The sequence below is a fragment of the Peromyscus eremicus genome, chromosome 7, assembly GCF_949786415.1.
Source record: "Peromyscus eremicus chromosome 7, PerEre_H2_v1, whole genome shotgun sequence".
Classification (NCBI taxonomy): Eukaryota; Metazoa; Chordata; class Mammalia; order Rodentia; family Cricetidae; genus Peromyscus; species Peromyscus eremicus.
In genome coordinates this window covers 113,683,141-113,702,091 of record NC_081422.1, presented here as the reverse complement: position 1 = coordinate 113,702,091, position 18,951 = coordinate 113,683,141, and the positions used below count along the sequence as shown (strand labels likewise).

At 46.1% G+C, this 18,951-nt stretch overlaps 1 protein-coding gene across 8 annotated transcripts in view; it reads right to left on the bottom strand.

The window, feature by feature from the left end:
- Wdr48 (WD repeat domain 48) overlaps positions 1–14,028 on the bottom strand; it is a 40,546-nt gene extending 26,518 nt beyond the window's left edge. For 2 of the 8 annotated variants that reach the window (XM_059268891.1, XM_059268899.1), the window contains exons 1-2: positions 13,596–13,761; positions 1,473–1,613 (exon numbers count right to left, since the gene is read on the bottom strand). In XM_059268891.1, coding sequence (XP_059124874.1) covers positions 1,473–1,613; positions 13,596–13,688 — 234 coding nt within the window. In that variant the 5' untranslated portion in view covers positions 13,689–13,761. Of the gene's footprint in view, positions 1–1,472; positions 1,614–12,188; positions 12,307–13,595; positions 13,762–13,954 lie in introns of those variants that run through there. The other 6 variants (XM_059268895.1, XM_059268897.1, XM_059268893.1 and 3 more) reach the window with 6 other exon arrangements.
- Between the last annotated feature and the right edge of the window lie 4,923 nt (positions 14,029–18,951).

Below are 18,951 nucleotides of genomic sequence, written 5' to 3'. Positions count from 1 at the left end.
GGGGCACCCCAATCCAGTTGCTAGACTCCTACCCACTGGCTCAACTAACTTCCAGAGCCTTTTTCAGACAGTGTCTAGGTATGTCCCACACCAAGACAGGCAAGTTTACACATTTCATGGGCAAGAGAATAGCTCTTTGCATGTCTAAAAACTGAAGCTATGCAGTCTTGTCATAAAGACCAGGGAAAAGATGCTTGAGGGTGGGACAGACAGACTGCCAGATCTAGGTAAGCTCTTTTGCATTTCCCCTTAATTTGTTCAAAATACTGTGGACCCTTCCAAAGTCAATGCTCTAACTCAGACATGGGTTCCGATGGCAGTGCAAAGGTAAACACAAGCTCACTTTTCTTATTTCCCTGCCTTTGACACTGTCTCCATCTGCTTAGGAACTCAAAGCCTGCTGGACTGAATCCCCTGGAAGAAACCTTATCTGGACGCTATGACAACTATTCTCTGTCTGTAGGGAACACCAGTTTGTAGAACTGGCTAAGAAGACACAAACTTAAAAAAAAAAAAAAAAAGGTGCTGGCACCAGGGGTCTGAGGTTAGGCTGAGCCCCAGTTGACTGCCAAAGTAGTCACTTAGGCATCAGGGTTCTCACATGCTAACAGCTGCCTTGACAGGGATTTTGGGGGCTAAAGATTTTGGTAAATACGATGGGCCAAGACACATAGTTAAGAGTTCAGTAAATGCTCCTTTTCCTCCCCAGTACCATGTCTATATCATTCACAAAGCAACATTCAAACAAACCCCAGAGCTCCCTCCCATTTGATCGCAGATCCTCCTTATTTGGCTGGTGGGAAATGAGCACTTTCCACAGGATTCTGGTTTAATTATGAACAGTCTCTGGATAAACATGCATTTAAGTGCTCCTCACTGCTTAAGAAAGAGGCTTTTGAAGCTGGGTTGTAACTCAGAGGTGGTGGGGTGCTTGTCCAGCATGCACAAGGCCCACGACTTGATGCTCAACACTGCAAAAGAAACAATGAAGCCTCTGGCAGCCCTAAGGAGTGGAAGGAGAGAGCGGCCTTCACAGTTTCACACCCACCATGGGAGCCAGGAAGACCCTAGCATGTTGTAGGACCTTACTCACTTTTTATAAAGAAATTAAATACTTGTAAAAGTACATAATCCAACATTTTGTTGTTCTACTTTCAGTATCATTATCAAGAGACTTCTCAGGCTCACAATTAAACCAAAATTCCGTGGAAAGTGCTCATTCCCCAACAGCCAAATCTTTTTGCTCCTTTGTGGCTGAGGACTCTTCAGGCAAAGTAACTTATGAAGCCCCTGTATTAACAGAGGCATTTTCTCACAGGCTCACAGAACTCTGGGGATAACATCTTTACAGACTATGTTATGGAGCTCAGTGCTCAGAGATTAAAGTCAGAACTGAAGAAAGGAGCCCATCAGACAAAAAGCCACTAGTCCAAGATCTGAGCTAACCCAAACACGACGACTTCCCGCCTCACCTTGTGCTGACTGACACTCCATATTCTTATGATGGAGTCTCGGCCCGCTGTGAAGAGTCTGTTGAGCGCTGGGTCCAGCTGCAGGGCATTGACTCCATTCCGATTGTACTTCTCCACTTCATCTCGAATCACATAGGAAACCTGGTGGACGCCAACAAAGCCAGGCCACGGTGAGCTGGAGCCTACCAGTGGCTAATTCCAATGCCAAACTAACTTCAAGCCAACAGTTTCTGTTTTCATCTTCTCCATAGAGACTAAAGGGCATCACTGACAACCTAGCTCAGAATAAGCAGGTCTGCTGCTAACAACAACCTGGACCTCCTCGGCCTCCTATCTGCCTCTATTTGTCTAATCCATTTCCACCAACCTTTCAACCATGTATACTGGAATATAGCCAGTACCCCTGAGGCAGGACAGTCCATCAGGAAATGGAGGAAACATGGGAACAGGAAGCTACCTCCACCCCTTCCGGTTTGCTTCTTGCTGGCTGACAGACACCAGGAGAAGACCTGCAGTCCCATTCTGAGAAGACTGTGAAGGGGCTGGTGCAATGAATGCTCTCTCAGCAAGTCATTCTCCAATGGCGTATGCAGTGCACATAAATCCCAGGGGTGAGAACACCAGAGCAGCTTTCCCCAAAGCCTACAGAGCAGATGGAACAGCTTCCGCCTCTGGTGCCTCCCTTTCCTGCTTTTCTGGGCCAGAGCTCTCACTGCTTTGAGCCCCATGGCACCGCCCTGCCTCCCTCATTCTTTAGTTCTGCTGAAGAGTGAATACATACACCAGGTGACAAGGCCCTTGCATGACTGGAAAGGTCTCTTCTCTGCCCTCACACCTGAAGTAGGTGAAGAAGTTTAGATACGAGGGCTGAGAATCGCCTGGCATGTGCAAGGCGCTGGGTTCTGCCTCAAGCACGATAAAGATAAACAAAGGTGGATGTCTGTATACAAAGCCTCCAGCACCCACCATTACCACCAACTCCACTCCGTCTGTCTCTTTCAAAGATGCCTCATTTGTGTTCTCTCCTGGACACCTTACCTTTCCCCAGGCCATCCCCTAAGCTTTTAGGACCTTCTCGTATTGTGACATTTCTAGATTCTGTCCTTTGACCACTCACTGGCTTTGCTGTATATTTAGAAAGTCCTTTCAATCTAGAAAGTGTGGTGCCCCCTGCCTGCAGACACCTTGTATGGATACTGCTGTCTGCTTTCTCTGTTCCTTCTTGACTGTCCATCGTGGACAATGGAACTTTCTAATTGATCCCTATCTTTTATGCAATCTGTATCATCTTTCTGTTTACTTTTGAAAGGACCTCTTTTACTACTTTATAATACTATTATTTATTTTGTTTTGTCCAGATAGAGTTTCATAGCCCAGGCTTGCCTGGAACTTTCTACATAGCTCAGGATGGCCTTGAACTCCCAACCCTCTTGCCTCAGCTTCTCAAGTGCTAGTACTGTAAGTATGTGCTGCCACACCCTGCTTCTACCTTTGTATTTTTTCAATAAATTATAGTATGATGAAAAATAAAAACAGTATCTTTAATAATGAATTGTTACATTACCATACACTGGGCTGCAAAATGGCTCATGAGGTAAAGGTGCTGGTCACAAACCTGGCAACCTGAATCTGATCCTTGAGATCTATGTCAAGGCGGAAGGAGAGAATCGACTCCACAAAGTTGTCCTCTGACCTCTACATGTGCCAAGGCATGCCATCTCCTCCAGCACAGTATTAATAACAAGTATTTAAAAAATTTACTCTACAGACATTCTATGTAGTCATTAAGGGGAGAAGGAGAATTCTCTGTGTATGCCTGGTTGTCCTGGAACTTGGACCAGGCTCGCCTCAAACTCAAGAGATTTCTGTCTGCCTCTGCCTCCCAAGTGCTGAGATTAAAGGCAGGCACCACCACCTGGCCCAGTTACAGGTTCTTAAGACATTTCACATGAAAATTTTAAAATTTTAAGTCCAGCAGTGACAACCTGCCTTCAAAAATGTGCCCTCATCCCTCTCCGGAAGAGAAGAGTAAATACAAGCCTGGAGCAGAGCCCTAATTCCTACTGTGAGACGTCCAGGACAATAGAAAACCCCTATAGTCTTTAGCCATGCACACATGCTAGTCTTATGTGTTGGCCTCCATTACTGACTGCCAGGGAAGCAAGGCCTCAGCAGGGCATCCTCAGGAGGAGAAGCAAGGCCTCAGGAGGGCATCCTCAGGAGGAGAAGCATGGCCTCAGGAGGGCATCCTCAGGAGGAGAAGCATGGCCTCAGGAGGGCATCCTCAGGAGGAGAAGCATGGCCTCAGGAGGGCATCCTCGGGAGGAGAAGCAAGGCCTCAGGAAGAAGCAGCAACAAAAACACCCAAATCAAGACAAGTGGGAACCATCCCAATAAATTCACTGTGGTTGTTAAGAAAAAGACCACACACACACACAAGATGCAGAAAGACAGAAAAAAACAGAACTTAATTCATGACTTTTATTTTAACTATGGGCATATGTATGCATTTGTGCATGTGTGAGTGTACTGCCCATGGAGGTCAGAAGAGGGTGCTGGAAGCTGGAGTTCCAGGTGGTTATGAACTGCCTGACATTGGTGCTAGGAACCAAAGTGGAGTCTTCTGCAAGAACAGTATGTGCTTAACCACTGAACCACCTCTCCAGGCCTGAGATCTAATACTCTAAACAACTATTAAGTAATTAGCACCAGCTGCCAGTACAATTTAAACATGGAGGATTCTGGGGAGAGCACAGAAGTCCTCTTGGTATGGTAGTTCTAGGGGAAGAGCTTAACTGGAAGGAACAGGCGGCCAAGAGAGACACGGCCCGGGCAAACCTTAGCAGGTAAGAGGTTAGTGATCATGCTGCAGCAGAAGACTCCCTCCAAGTGAACAGTTCCTTCACTATAATGTCACTGTGACACTGAAGGCAGAGACGAGAAGTCACACCTGACTATTCTCATCTGTCCGAAAAATGAGGCAGGGCACAATGGGAGCTTTGTAAGGCAACAGGAAGCCAGACCTTTAGTAAGAAATATGTATTTTGCAAGGGCCAATTAAAGGGACTAGGACAGGGGAAAAATAACAGGGCAGCCCCCAGCACCATGCCACACAGTGAGCACTGTCTGACTCATCTCTCCAGTAGTTATGTGGGAAACCTTCCATCATCTGCCTCAGCACCTAAAACCTAACTATCCTTGAGGTCACTGACAGTTCCTGCAGAATCCACCAGAGAAGCCGCTTTTCTGACCACTTAAAATGACTTTTCTGGTTCCCACATGAAATAACGGCTTTCCTTAGCCAGTTTCCTCTCATTATCACCATCTCTGACTTCAAGGAAACAGATAGGGTTTCCGTTACGACTCTTACAAATGTAATGGCTTAAAACATGCCACTCTTCCCTAGCTAAAGGTCAAAGTCCAGGCTGGGCTTAAAAGTGCCCCTGCGAAGGGTCTTACAGGTTTGCACTCTTTTTTTTTTTTTTTTTTGTTTTGTTTTGTTTTTCGAGACAGGGCTTCTCTGTGTAGCTTTGATCTGTCCTGGAACTCGCTTTGTAGACCAGGCTGGCCTCGAACTCAGAGATCCACCTGCCTCTGCCTCCCGAGTGCTGGGATTAAAGGCGTGTGCCACCACCGCCTGGCTACCCTTTAGTAGAGACTAGGAGAGAGCATGTTTCCAAACTCATTGATGTTGCTTTCTGTCTTAGAGTTTCTATTGCTGTGAAGAGACATCATGACCACGGAGAGGAAAACATTTAATTGGGGTGGCTCACTTACAGTTTAGAGGTTCAGTCTATTATCATCACAGTGGGGAGCATGGCAGCTTGCAGACAGACATGGAGCTAGAGCTGAGAGTGCTACTACATCTTGCAGGCAACAGGAAGTCAAGTGACCCACTGAGTGGTATCCTGAGCAAAGGAATCCTCAAAGCCCATCCCCACAGTGACATGCTTCCTCCAACAAAGCCATCCCTCCTAAGAGCATCACTCCCTATGAGATTATGGGGCCAATTACATTCAAGCTATCACAATGGCCAACTCACTCCCGTGTGACTGTAGCCTGTGGTTCTTGTTTCATTAGGTGCCAGTCGGTCAGGTCGGTCCCCTGGCTGCTAACAGATGCCTGTCCTCCTCTCACGCTTTCCCCAGGGTCTGTGCCTGCAACAGAGCCTGGAGTCAAAAGTCTCACAGCTCCTTCTGCCTTCTATTAATAGGTGGAGAAATCCCTCTGCTTTTGAGGGTTCGCTGGGTAATGCCCCCATTTTAAGACATGTAACCTGATCATATCCACAAAGTCCCTTATGATACATCAGGACAGATGTACCAGTCCCAGGGAAAAGAGCACCAGTATTTCTGGGGGCAGCTCGTTCTGCCTACCACAGCAACAGAACAATTTTCTTATTTAAAAGGGCTATGGGCATCTTACAGAAAACAAACAAACAAACAAAAAACAAAAACAAAACAAAAAACAAAAGAGGATTGGGCGAGGTGGCCCAGCACTTGGGAGGCAGAAGCAAGAGGATCTCTGTGAGTTCTTAGCCAGCCTAGTCTACAGAGTGAATGCCAAGACAGCCAGGGTATATATAGAGACCTTTTCCAAAAAGGAAAACAAAAACAACCCAAACGAAAGAGGAGGGGTAGGGAGGGCTAGTGAGAGGGCTAAGTGGGTGGAGGCACTCAGTCCAAACCTCATGACCCGAGCTCCATCCCCTGACCTACGTGGTGGAAGCAAAGAACCAACTCCTACAAGCTGCCCACCCCAAAGCATTCTAACCTCACAAAGGGAACTCCCTGGGCAACTCCCTCGAGTCTCCAGGGCTGAGCACTGCTCCATTTCTATGTGGGTATCTGAAAGACACCAGAATGACAGTACGCCCAAACACAACAAGCTCTGCCTTTCCTGGACTCCTCACATCTGAGCTGATGGCCGCTCTACTCCTCAACAATTCACAGTCTGTGATTACTCATCCCTGAAACTCCTACTTACTACTCTTTTCCAACTGTGGCTGACTCAAGGCACAGTGGGACACCAATGAGGATGAAGGGGCTGCTGTGTGTGTGCATGTCATGCTGTTCCTTTGTTCAGAACCCACCACTTTCTGCTCCTCACCTCACTCACGGTTATTGAAGGGCCTCTCTAGCTGGATAGCTGCAGCCACTTCTCTGACTCCGGCTTCCACGCCTCTGTCCCTAACCCCAGGCCTCTTTACTGACCCACCAACAGGCCTTCATCCTCCCTCAGGACACTCCCACTGGATATTCTCCTTGGAATGTTCTTGGTCCAGACAGCTAAGTGACTGTGTCACTTCCTTCCTCCAAAGCCTTTCAAGTCACCTTCTCAAACAGAGCTTCTCTGACTAGCACAAAGATTCCACTTCTGCTTAGCACGGCGGCACAGGCCTTAATCCCAGCACATGGAGGCAGAGGCAGGCAGGTCTCTGCAAGTCAGGCCAGCCAGGCCTACATAGGGAGACTTAAAAATGATAAGTGGCGCTGGTTACCGTGCGGAGGTCATGAGGCATGTGCCACGACAAAACCCAGTATCAGAGCTTTATTGGGGTGTGCAGGGAGGATGACAAAAGAACCAGGCCTGGGGAAAAGCACAAGCAGAGAGAGAGGGAAAGACAGTGGCAGAAGAGAGAACAGAGGAGGGAGGGGGAGGAGTCTGTGTTCAGCTTTTTAAGGACGCCTGTGAACATGCGTAGGCGGGCTTACAGAGCTACACCACGCATGCGCTGACTGACCACGCTGAGCACACGTAATCACAAGCGTGCACTGATGATGTAAAACGCAAGACCCCCTTGCTTAGCTCCTGAACTGCGCATGTGCGGTCATGCAGCTGGAGTGGGGGCAGAATCTTAACAGAGACCCGTTTCAAACCACCATCACAACTTCTGTTTCTTCTACTGATTACCATGATCAGGTTTTTTTGTTTGTTTGTTTGTTTGAGTTAGGGTTTCTCCGTGTAGTTTTGATGCCTGTCCTGGAACTCACAGAGATCCGCTTGCCTCTGCCCCCCCCCCCCCCCCCCCCCCCCGTTTAAAGGCATGCACCACCACCGCCTAGCTATTCCACGATCAGTTTTTAATCTTTAGAGCCTATTTACCATTTGAAAGAATTCTACAATTAAACAATACATACTCACTACACATACACTTCAGTTAACACTGTTTGCTTTATTGAGTCCATCCATCTATCTGATTCATCTTATCCTCCCCCATCTTTCAGAACAGGCAGCACATCAATGATACTTTTCTTGAAATATTTAGGCCTGTGTGTCACTGTTTAGTTGTTTATATTTTTACTATTTATGTATAATTTATTAAGATAAAATTTACAGTGAACCATGCCATAGATATTTGACAAATCAATACACCTGTGCAATACAAACCCTTACAAAGACAGAGAACATTATCACACCCTACAAAGTTCCTGATTTACATACTCCATCCTTAGACAATCCAACTCTTATTTTATCATCACAATAACCTGTTAATAGGAGCACACAGATCCCGAGTAAGGCTATTTTCAGAATGCAGGTTACTTTAGTTCAGTCCAGGAAAAACTGGCCAAGTATAACCACTATCCCACAATTGTTCCTCTGTCTAGCCCCATAAATTATGACTTTCTGTTTGTAACTCTAATTAGACTTTTTTTGTTTGTTTGTTTGTTTGTTTTTTGTTTTTTTCCAGACAGGGTTTCTCTGTGTAGCTTTGCAGGCGCCTTTCCTGGAACTCACTCTGTAGCCCAGGCTGGCCTGGAACTCACAGAGATCCACCTGCCTCTGCCTCCCAAGTGCTGGGATTAAAGGCATGCGCCACCACTGACCGGCTTCGGCTGACTTTTATTTATTTATTTATTTATTTATTTATTTATTTATTTATTTTTATTTTTTTTTTTTTTCGAGACAGGGTTTCTCTGTGTAGCTTTGCGCCTTTCCTGGAACTCACTTGGTAGCCCAGGCTGGCCTTGAACTCACAGAGATCCTCCTGGCTCTGCCTCCCGAGTGCTGGGATTAAAGGCGTGCACCACCACCGCCCGGCTCGGCTGACTTTTAAAAAGTATTTTAGGGTTGGAAAAATGGCTCAGTGAGTAAGTGGCTTTGCTTGCCATGCAAGCATAAGAATGAGGTGGAATATCCAGAAACCATGCAACATCAGGCTGAGTAGCACACATCTAGAATTCCAGTGCTTATATAGTACCACGGAAGGTGGAGACAGGAGAGGACCAGGACGCTCATGGGCAGCTAGACGGCACATGCACTGGTGAACAACTGTCTCAAACAAGGTGGACAGTGAGTAAGGATACCAGAGGTTATTCTGATCTTACACATGTGCTATGACACACCTGTGTCTACATTCACATACATGGAGACATTTTTATTCTCCCCTCCCACCCCAGGACACATTCTAGTCTGCCTTCTTTTATATTTTTGGTTGTGAGCCTAGCCTTTAATAGCTGAACCATCTCTCCAGCCCTCTGCCTTCTTTTAAACCAAGGACAAATCCAGCCTAAACCTAGTTTCTGTGAACTAGGCTGGTTCGAGTACAGTCATCCCTGTTCATGTACAGACTCTCCATGGCTGGCTTTGAGATGTAAGGGCAGAGCCAATGCTTATGGAGGAGAGCTAAATGGTTACAACACAGCAAAGCCCAAGATCCAAAAACACTTCCCACTTGGACTCACATAACATCTGAACTTGTTGAGCACTGTAGTGGGCCCTTCTCCACTGGCTATTTAACAATATTATAATCCCAAGGCCTGTCTGTAATTTGACTTTGGAATTCTAGGTTACTGTCTTCTCATCCAAGACACAGTCAAAAAGCAAAATATATTCATTTTCCCCAAAATGGAAGGTTTTATTTTTTATAATTTATAAGCATAAACATAAAAATGCATGTAAAGTGACTGAAAACAGTCAAGTGGTGATGCCTGTAATCTTAGCACTCAGGAGGCTGAGACAGGAAGATCACCAGCTGGAGGCTAGTCAGGACTACACGGTTGGGGCCTTGCCACAACAAACAAACAAACAAACAAAAAAAAACAACCGACCAACCAAAAAACTCCCTGAAAACACAGTAGCAACAACAAAAATACCGAAGTATATACAGGGCATATTAAAAAAAAATTTATATTACTTTATGTGTATGTGCCCGAGTGTACATATGTGCACCATGTGTGCTGAAGAGGCCAGAACAGGGGATCAGATCCCTGGAGCTGGAGCTACAGATGGTTGTGAGCCACCATGTGGATGTTGGGAATTAAATCCAGGTCATCTACAAGAATGCCAGTGCTCTTAACTGGTGAACCATCTGTCCAGCCCCAGAGGTGCCTATCTTCACAGTAAATGTACCCCATGTCCTATTTTACCCAGACCACATAATATCACCTCAGGGAGCAGCATCCATACCTTCAAGGTTGTTTGTTTGTTTGAGACAGGGATTCTCTGTGTAGCCCTGGCTGTCCTGGAACTCACTCTGTGGCCCAGGCTGGAGATCTGCCTGCTTCTGTCTTCTGTGCCACCATGTACACACACCTTCCAGCAAAGCCACTATCTTCCTTTATGGAAATGGGAACATACTGTATTGACTTGCTGCTCTTATTTCTGGATACCTTCTGTTTTGATTATATGGACCTAGCATATCAAGTGTGAGTGTGTGCATGTGTGTGTGTGTGTGTGTGTGTGTGTGAATGTGCATGGAGGACTGAGAGAGGTCAAGTGTTAGTGCTTTCTGTTTTGTTAACTCTCCATTTTATTTTTATCTGAGGCATGCTGTGGGATGTCTTTCTGTATGCTGTGAATATGTGCGGCTCCCATTGGATAACAAATAAAGCTGTTTCGGCCTATGGCAAGAAAGCTTACAGCTAGATGGGAAATCCAAGCAGAGATACAGAGAAGGGTGGAATCGGGAGAGATGCCAGCCTTGGCCAAAGGAAGAACAAGATGCCAGCAGACCAGTAATGCCACAACTACATGGCAACACACAGATGAATAGGAATAGGTTAATTTAAGATGCAAGAGCTAGCTAGCCAGAAGCTGAAGCCATAGGCCATACAGTTTGAAATTAATATAAGCCTCTGAGTGATTATTTTAAAAATGGCTATGGGACCTTGGGGCCAGGTGGGACCGAGAAACATCCAGCTACAGAGGCATGGTCTCTCACAGAATCTGGAGTTTATCAATTCCTTAAGACTACATGGCCAGCAAACTCCAGTGCTCTTCCTGTTCCTGCCTTCTCCATACTAAGATTTTGGCACATGCCACCACACCTGGCTTTTTATGTGGGTGGGTACTGATGATCTGCACACAGATCCTCATGCGGCATGCATTTTACCAACTACACAATCTTCCCAGCCTCTACTTTACTTTTTGATAATTGCAAAGTAACCCACTACATGAATATATCATACTGTTTCACAACTACACACATTGAGATTTCCAAAGATGGATATTGTTTCCCACAATAACAATATTACTAAAACAAATACTCAGATAAGTAGAGACAGATTACAGACATATATGTCTCACAACGTAGCCCTAGGTGACCTAGAATGCGGTATGTAGATCAGGCCTGCCTCTGCTTCCTTGGGGATCAAGGGAGTGTGCCACCACCAGGGAAGGGCAGAACACATTTTTTAAAGTAAGGCACTGTGGACTAAAGGAGCTGCTTTTAGGTTTTGGCAAAGCCAGACACACAGCAGTAAATGCCATGGTGTCACATGCAGGCAACAAACCGGGAAAGCACAGGCATGGCTTTCAACCAGTGTCAGTTATGCCCTTAAAGGAAACTGAAGAGTCTCCAGTGTGACAACTGGAGAGGTACAATTATATCTAGTGGGTGGAAGTCAGGGGAGCCTGAACAACTAAAGAACAGGATCCTTATCTCCTTCAAGGAAGACTGCGCTACCCTAAAGTGTGAAGAGTGAGCAGGCTGAGAAGCCCTAGTACAGGGTGACACAGGACAACTCATACAGTTGCTGTCTTGAGATAATGGAGGACAACCAGAAAAAAAAAATTAGTTTTGTACTACTTGTGGGTTCTTCTTGCAACGAGCATGCATGCACCCACTTCTCTGCACAATGAGGTGAAATCAGTTTCTGTCGCTTCTAGCACTGCTTCTGTACCTACCAGACAACACTAACTTTCTCTTCAGCAGGCTAGTGTCAGTCTTGATAGGAAACAGTGTCTAGGTACACTGCTTGTTGCTGAACACCCACTCTAGCTTTACTCTCTGACCTGTTAAGAGTGGAATTACCTCCTCCCTATGTGCACTGGCCTCCATCCAGCCCATTTAAACTGTTTTTGCACCTGCCGTGGTTCCTTCTCACCTTCACTCCCCTCCATCACTGTCACCTTATATTGTCTTAACTTTGTTTTTTTAAGATGCTAGGGACTGAACTCAAGGGCCTTGTGCGAGGTAGGTGAGAGTGCTCTACACTGAGGAATATTCACAGCTTTGTCTTGTAAATGTTTTACAGCATACACACACACACACACACACACACACACACACATATGTAGGATGGTGGTGCCACAAAGCACCTTTGGAGGTCAGAGGATAACATGGAGTTAGTTCTCACATTCTACCATTTGGGTCCCAGGAATCAAATTCAAGTCTTCAGGCCTGGCAGCAAGCACCTTTACCCTCCAAGCCATCTCGACAGCCCTTGTGTTTTAAACCTTTGTCCCCAAACTGAAAGAACTGCTAATCCTTACTCTATTAAGAACCACCATCCTAGTGTGTAGAACATGACTAAGTTACAACTTAGCTGGAAATGGCATTCTCACCACCTGGCCTGGAAGCTGAGGTTACTTCAATCCCATCACGAATGCCCTTTAAAAGAAAAACAACACCTATTCAGGGAAAGCTAAGGGACTTTAGATTCTTGTAATCTCACTTATTCTTTAAATTTTTTATTGTGTGTGTGTGCACCTGTGTGTTGGGTGTGTACAACACATGCAGACACATGTATGTATATGAGTGTGGAGGTTGGAGCTTGACTTGGATGTCTTCCTTGATTGCTCGCTCTTCACCTCTCTCTTCACTGGACCTGGAGCTTTCTGATCAGGAAGACTAGCTAGCCATCAAGCTTCAGGGATCCTCCAGTTTCTGCCTCCCTAGAGTTGAGATTACAAGTGCCAACCAACAGGCCAGGCTTCTTTTTAAGTGAAGGAATAGAAATTTTTAAGTGGGGACGGAATTTAGATCATGTTTGTGCTCCAGGCCCTTTACCAGACTGAGCCATCTCCCCAGTACAATTTTAATCATTTTAACAACTATCTAGAGAGTACACAGGAACACTGATCAGTGAGATCAGTAAATATAAAGAGGACACTTATTCAGATAATTTCACACTTTGTAACCTTATGCTGGGGTTACTGTCCTCTGGTCTTCACTTCTGAACACAAAGGTCAATCTGTGGAGTGTTAGTAACTGCTAAACCCTTTCAATGTCTTCCCCTCTTTGGGGCCAATCTATGCACTCAGTCCATGTCTAATGACTCAATGCACCTTTCCAAGCTGAATACAATATACCTGCAGGCAAATACCTGTAACAGGGCTTTAAAAGAAATCCTTCCATCCTTTAAGATAAAAAGTAGCAGATAACATTTTTCTTGAGCCAGGGTCTCCTGTAGCTCAGATTGACCTTAAACTTGTTAGGTACTGGAGAATGACCTTGCATTTCAGATCCTCTTGCCTTCAACTTCCCCCGCCCTCGCCCATCCCCGTGCTAGGTACTAGGAGTACAGGCAGGTACCACCAGGCCTGGTTCTATGCGGTGCAGGGGGGCTGACATTGCTCAGGACAGGAAGCACTGCCAAATGAGCTCCATCCCCAACCCAAGAGGCAGCAAGCAGAACTCAAACGGACACCCAACCAAAGTGATTTAGGGCAACCCAAAGGACCCACGGTGTGGGTTAACTAACTCATCACCCGCTATTCCGCCGCTACAGAGACAAGGACTAAGGAGTAAGACTGGAAGACGCTCAGTTGGGGATGGTGGAGGGGAAGGCAAAGCCTACTGCAAAGGAGGGGAAACTCATTTCCTCCAGCGCAGGGTTCCCACGTGCGGCCCGGCCCCACCACGCCCCCGCAAGGCCCCTCGCTCCCGGGCTCACCCACCCGCGGGCGCCGCGTGGCCTCCGCCGCCGGGTCGCGGCCGCTCCGGAGGAAGGCGGCCGAGAGCAGAGGCAGGTGAGCGGGCAGTAGGCCCATGACGCCGCCGCAGGCCCGGTGCCCCGGGACGGCGGTTCCCCCGGACGGCGGTTCCCCGCGACCGCTCGAGAGGCCCGCGCGCCTAGTCCGCCTGCCACCGCCTCAGGCCGTTGGCGCCGCGGCCCCACCCCTCGCGCTGCTGCGCCCCGCCCCGCCATCCTCCGGCCGTCGAACCCCGCCGGTCAAGGCCCGAGGCATCCGCCCGCCCGCGGGGGAACCAGACCCGACGGCAGCGTCACCAGGGCGGCAGAGCCGGGCCCCCATACCTGCACTTTCCTCCGCCCGGCTGTGTTCTGCCGGTGATGGGCCGCCATCTTGCATGTTGACACTCCGACGTCACTTCCGGGAGAGGCTCGGCGCCGGCGGATGTCCCGCCCTGTTGCCTTGGTTGGGCAGAAGGCGGGTAGGGCGTAGGCTTTCCCTGCCGGTTGCGAGGGAAAGCGCCAAGGGAGAAAAAGCCAAGTGCGGAAGGTAACGCTGATGGAGGCAGAGCCGCCCCAGACGCCAGCATGCAGAAGAGAGGCCTACCCCAGCTTTATTATGTATAGATTTTTAAATTTAAATTTGATTGTGTATTTGTGTTTTGCCTGAATGTGTGTACACCATGTGTGTGCAGTACCCACGGAGGTCAGAAGAGGGCGTCGGATCCCGGGGACCCGGAGTTACAGTTGTTTGTAAGCCATCTTGTGGGTTCTGGGAGTTGAACTCAAGTCCTCTTCAAGAGCAGCCAGTGCTCTTAACCTTTGAGACATGTCTCCAACTCCATATTTGTGACTTTTAAATTAAAAAAAAAAAAACTTTTCTGTTGTTGTTGCTGTTTTTTATTTTTTGAGGCATGGTCTTGCTGTGTAATCCTGGCTGGCCTAGAATGTGCTATGTGGACCAGGCTGACCTCAAACTCATTCAGAGGTCAGAAGACAATTTGGGGGAGTCAGTTCTCTCCTTACATTATGTGGATCTTGCGGGTCTAACTCAGGCTTGGCAGCAGGCACCTTTACCCAGGGAACTATCGTACCAGCCCCCTCAGGATTTTGCTCCAGACTCTCAAGTGCTAGAATTACAGACTTGGGCCACTGTGGCTGGTAATATGGATCTTAGGAAGTTAAGCAAGAAAATGTTAGCATTGACCCTCGTATGTTGATTGATTGAAGACAATCATTTTAAATGATCACCTTTCCTAGGAAACATGACCAAAGTATTATAACCCCTATGGAAACCCACTACCTTTGTAAGCTAATTTAAAAAATACAAAGAGTCTGGAGAGATGGCTGAGAAATTAAGAGCACCTGCTGTTTTTGCAGAAGACCTGGGTTTGATTCAAAGCATCCACATAGGAGCTCATGAATGGCTGTAACTCCAATTCCAAAGGCCCTCTTCTGGCCCTCACAGGTACTGCATCCAAATAGCATACCCACACATGCAGGCAAAAAACACTCATACACATAAAATAGAAGTAAATCTTAAAAAGAAAATACATATATAAAAATAGAATTTTGAATATATGTACCGTGCATGGATGGACAATTATTCTCCCAGAAGACATGGGTTGTTAAATGCAAATCTCAATACCAGGCATGGGATAGCTTCCTATGACTTATTGTCGGGGAAGCCCTAGAGACCCCCAAAACAATACAGGCTATTGCTGTTTGTGGAATATTCTTTTACACTGTGTGAATATATGTTGCTGTGATTGGTTTAATAAAGAAACTGGCCAATAGATGGACAGGATAAGGTTAGGGGGAGAGCTAAACAGAGAATGCTGGGAAGAAGAAGGGTGGAGTCAGAGAGATGTCAGCAGATACTGTAGTGGGTAGCCATTCCAGCTTTGATCTGGAAGTTCCAACCCCCATTGAGTCTTCGGCAACTGTCACACCTACAAGGCGGGGCCAAGGGAGGCGCCTGGAGACCCGAGATCTGGATGGGCCAGCGCTCTCTCTGTTCTGGGACCCTGAACGGTGGAGGTGGACCAAGCAGAGCTCCAGAGAACACCGCTGGACTGTGATACACCTTCCCCAGACCCCGCAACCTACCTATCCCTTAATTTGTAAGTTACGCCATTAAATAAATCTCCTTTTAACTACGTGGAGTGGCCTTAATAATTTCACCAATATCTGGCGCCCAATGTGGGGCACGAACCCACGACCCTGGGATTAAGAGTCCCATGCTCTACAGAGCGCTGGCCCATCCAGATCTTGGGTCTCCAGGCGCCTCCCTTGGCCCCACCTTGTAGGCGTGACAGTTGCCGAAGTCTCAGTGGGGGTTGGAACTTCCAGATCAAAGCTGGAATGGCTACCCACTACAAGATACAGAGGAAGCAGGATGTGCAGAAAATGAGATAACAAGCCATGAGCTATGTGGCAAAGCATAGATAAGAAATATGGGTTAACTGGTCTATATATTGACTTCCAGACAAGCCAGGGATACCCTATCTCAAAAAGCAGAAAAACAACAACAAATATTTTACTGTTTAAAATAACCTTGGGGGGCTGGAGAGATGGCTCAGAGGTTAAGAGCACTGGCTGCTCTTCCAGAGGTCCTGAGTTCAATTCCCAGCAACCACATGGTGGCTCACAACCATCTGTAATGAGATCTGGTGCCCTCTTCTGGTTTGCAGTCATACATGCTGGATACATAATAATAATAAATAAATCTTTAAAAAAATAAAATAAAATAACCTTGGACTTTTAAATTATAACCTGTTTTTATGTTCAGGCTATCTGTGTATTATTTCTCCTGCAGTTGTACATAAAATGTTTTTACATTCAAAAAAAGGACAAACACTATAGAACTGTATTACATGAAATATATAGAATATACAAATTCATAGAGATAGAAAGATTAGATGTTATCTCAAGATAGAGAAGAAAGGAATAAAGAGCAATGATTTCCTAAGTTCAGAATCTCTGTTTTGTGTGATGAAAAACCCCCACAAATGGACAGTAGTATCAGGACATAATATCATGAATGTAATAAATCAATACAATTAATGTAATTAACAAATATCATAAATATAATTATTGAATGAATACTGTGAATGTAATCAATGAATACCACAAATGTAATTAAAATTATGAGTATAATTAATGAATATCATGGTGTAATTAAAAAATAAATTTTTTTAAAAAGCAAAAAAAAGAAAAAGAAATATGGGTTAATTTAAATGTAAGCGTTAGATAGTAACAAGCCTGAGCTATTGGCTGAGCATTTGTAATTAGTATTAAACCTCTGTGTGGTTACTTGGGAGTGGCTTGCAGGGCAGAAACTTCTACCTACAGCTGTTGTTCTTGGTTGCCCACCAAAAGTGAGCAGTAAGACACTATTGCTGAAGACGCTGTACACTTTGGTAGCTGGACATAGAGACACCAAGGGGGAACTGACCTGAAAACCTCCTCCTGATGACCACCGTTCATAGTGGCGGAAGGTGCTATGCGGGCTGCTAGGGAAGAAAAAGCATCCATGATATATATCCCTGCAGACAACCCTACCAGGCAAGATGTGTCTACTGGTGTAGTCGTGGCATGACAGGTATGAGGGTAACCAACTACTTTGGGATTCAGGCCTCGTTCTGTAAATCCCATGGCTCAGGAGGTCATGGCCCTAGAGAGGAACCTGCTATTGTTGTTTTGCTAAACTACATGTCAGACTTCTTTCTAGATATTTATGTTTATGGCCATAAATTAGTACTGTCCTCAGCCATGGCCAGAGGCGCCTCTTTTTGTAGTGAACAGCAGTTAATGCATAGACTCAAAGTGCTGAGCATAAGTGATTGTTAAGTGCTCAGCCCTAAAGAGACATCCACGTCACCCCTACTACCACCTCACCCCTACCACCACCACACACCCCCCGAGGCTCAGGGAACAGCTCTGAAAACGGGTGGAAAGAACGGAAGAGTTGGAGAACAGTGTGGAGACTTTGAAATGCTGTCTTTTGGATACGACATGGCCACTGTACCATGAACTCACTGCAGCTACAGTTATCTGCACAAGATCGGTCAACATCCCAACAGGCAGCACTAAGTGAACTCGGCCAGCTACTAACACACAAAAGGAGAGGACATGGAGGTGAGAAGAGGTACTGAGGGTACCTAGAGGAATTGGGGAAAGACATCGGGGTTCCTGGGGGGAGTGGGAGGGAGGACATGGGGTTCCTTGGGGGAATGGAAGAGGTGAGGTGGTGGTGCATATGATCAAGGTGTATTGTTTACACATATGAAATTGTCTAAGGGTAAATAAAAGATACTCTATTAAAATGGTCATATAGTGTTTAGCATAAGCTTGACATGTAGTAAGTGTGCAATAAAAATTACCACCTCTCAAAATGAAATTGGGCTGGTGATGTAGCTCAGTGGTAAAATGGTTGAGTATGCGTGAGGCCTGGGTTCCAACCCTAGTATCATAATAAATAAACACATAACAAGATAAAAAACCAAAACCATGCAGAACCTTGGTTTACAGCAAGTACTTTCTATTAGTGGTTTATATATTATTTGGGTATTTAAAAATGGTATGGTGTGGAGCTGGAGAGATGGCTCAGAGGTTAAGAGCCCTGGCTGCTCTTCCAGAGGACCTGGGTTTAGTTCCTAGCACCCACATGGCAACTCACAACTGTCTATAACTTCAGTCATAGGGGATCCAACACCCTCTTCTGGCCTCTCAGCCACTGCACATATGTGGTTCACAGACAAAGCATACAGGCAGGCAAAATACCTATACACATAAAAAAGGAAAAACAAATTAAAAAATGCTGTGGTGGGTTGAATGAGAAATGTCCCCCATAGCCTCAGGTATTTGAGTTGGTAGTAGTATTAGGGGAGGTGATGTGGCCTTGCCAAAGGCTGTACATCACTGAGGGTGGCTTTCACAGTTCATAGTCTCACCCCATTTCTAGTCACTCTCTGCTCCCTGATGTGATTGCTCTTTCCTCCAGGCCTGCCACTTGTTACCATGCCTTCCCTGCCATGATGCCATCTTATTCCCCTGGAACCATAAACCAAAGTAAATTCTTCCCTAAGTTGCTTTTGGTCATATTGTTTCATCGCAACAGAAAAGTGACTAATACTGAGGGATTTTTAAAAAAGAAGGACTCATTTAATCAAATTGTTTACTAGAGGCCCACCCCGGCTATCTATCAGATCCATAGAGAAACCAAAAAACTGTATGAGTTCCTTATAACATGATCTTCCAGTAAGAAGTAAGGTACAATGATGTATGATAGGCTGTAAGATTTCCACTAAAGAGCAACATACAGGCCAAGAAAGATGGTA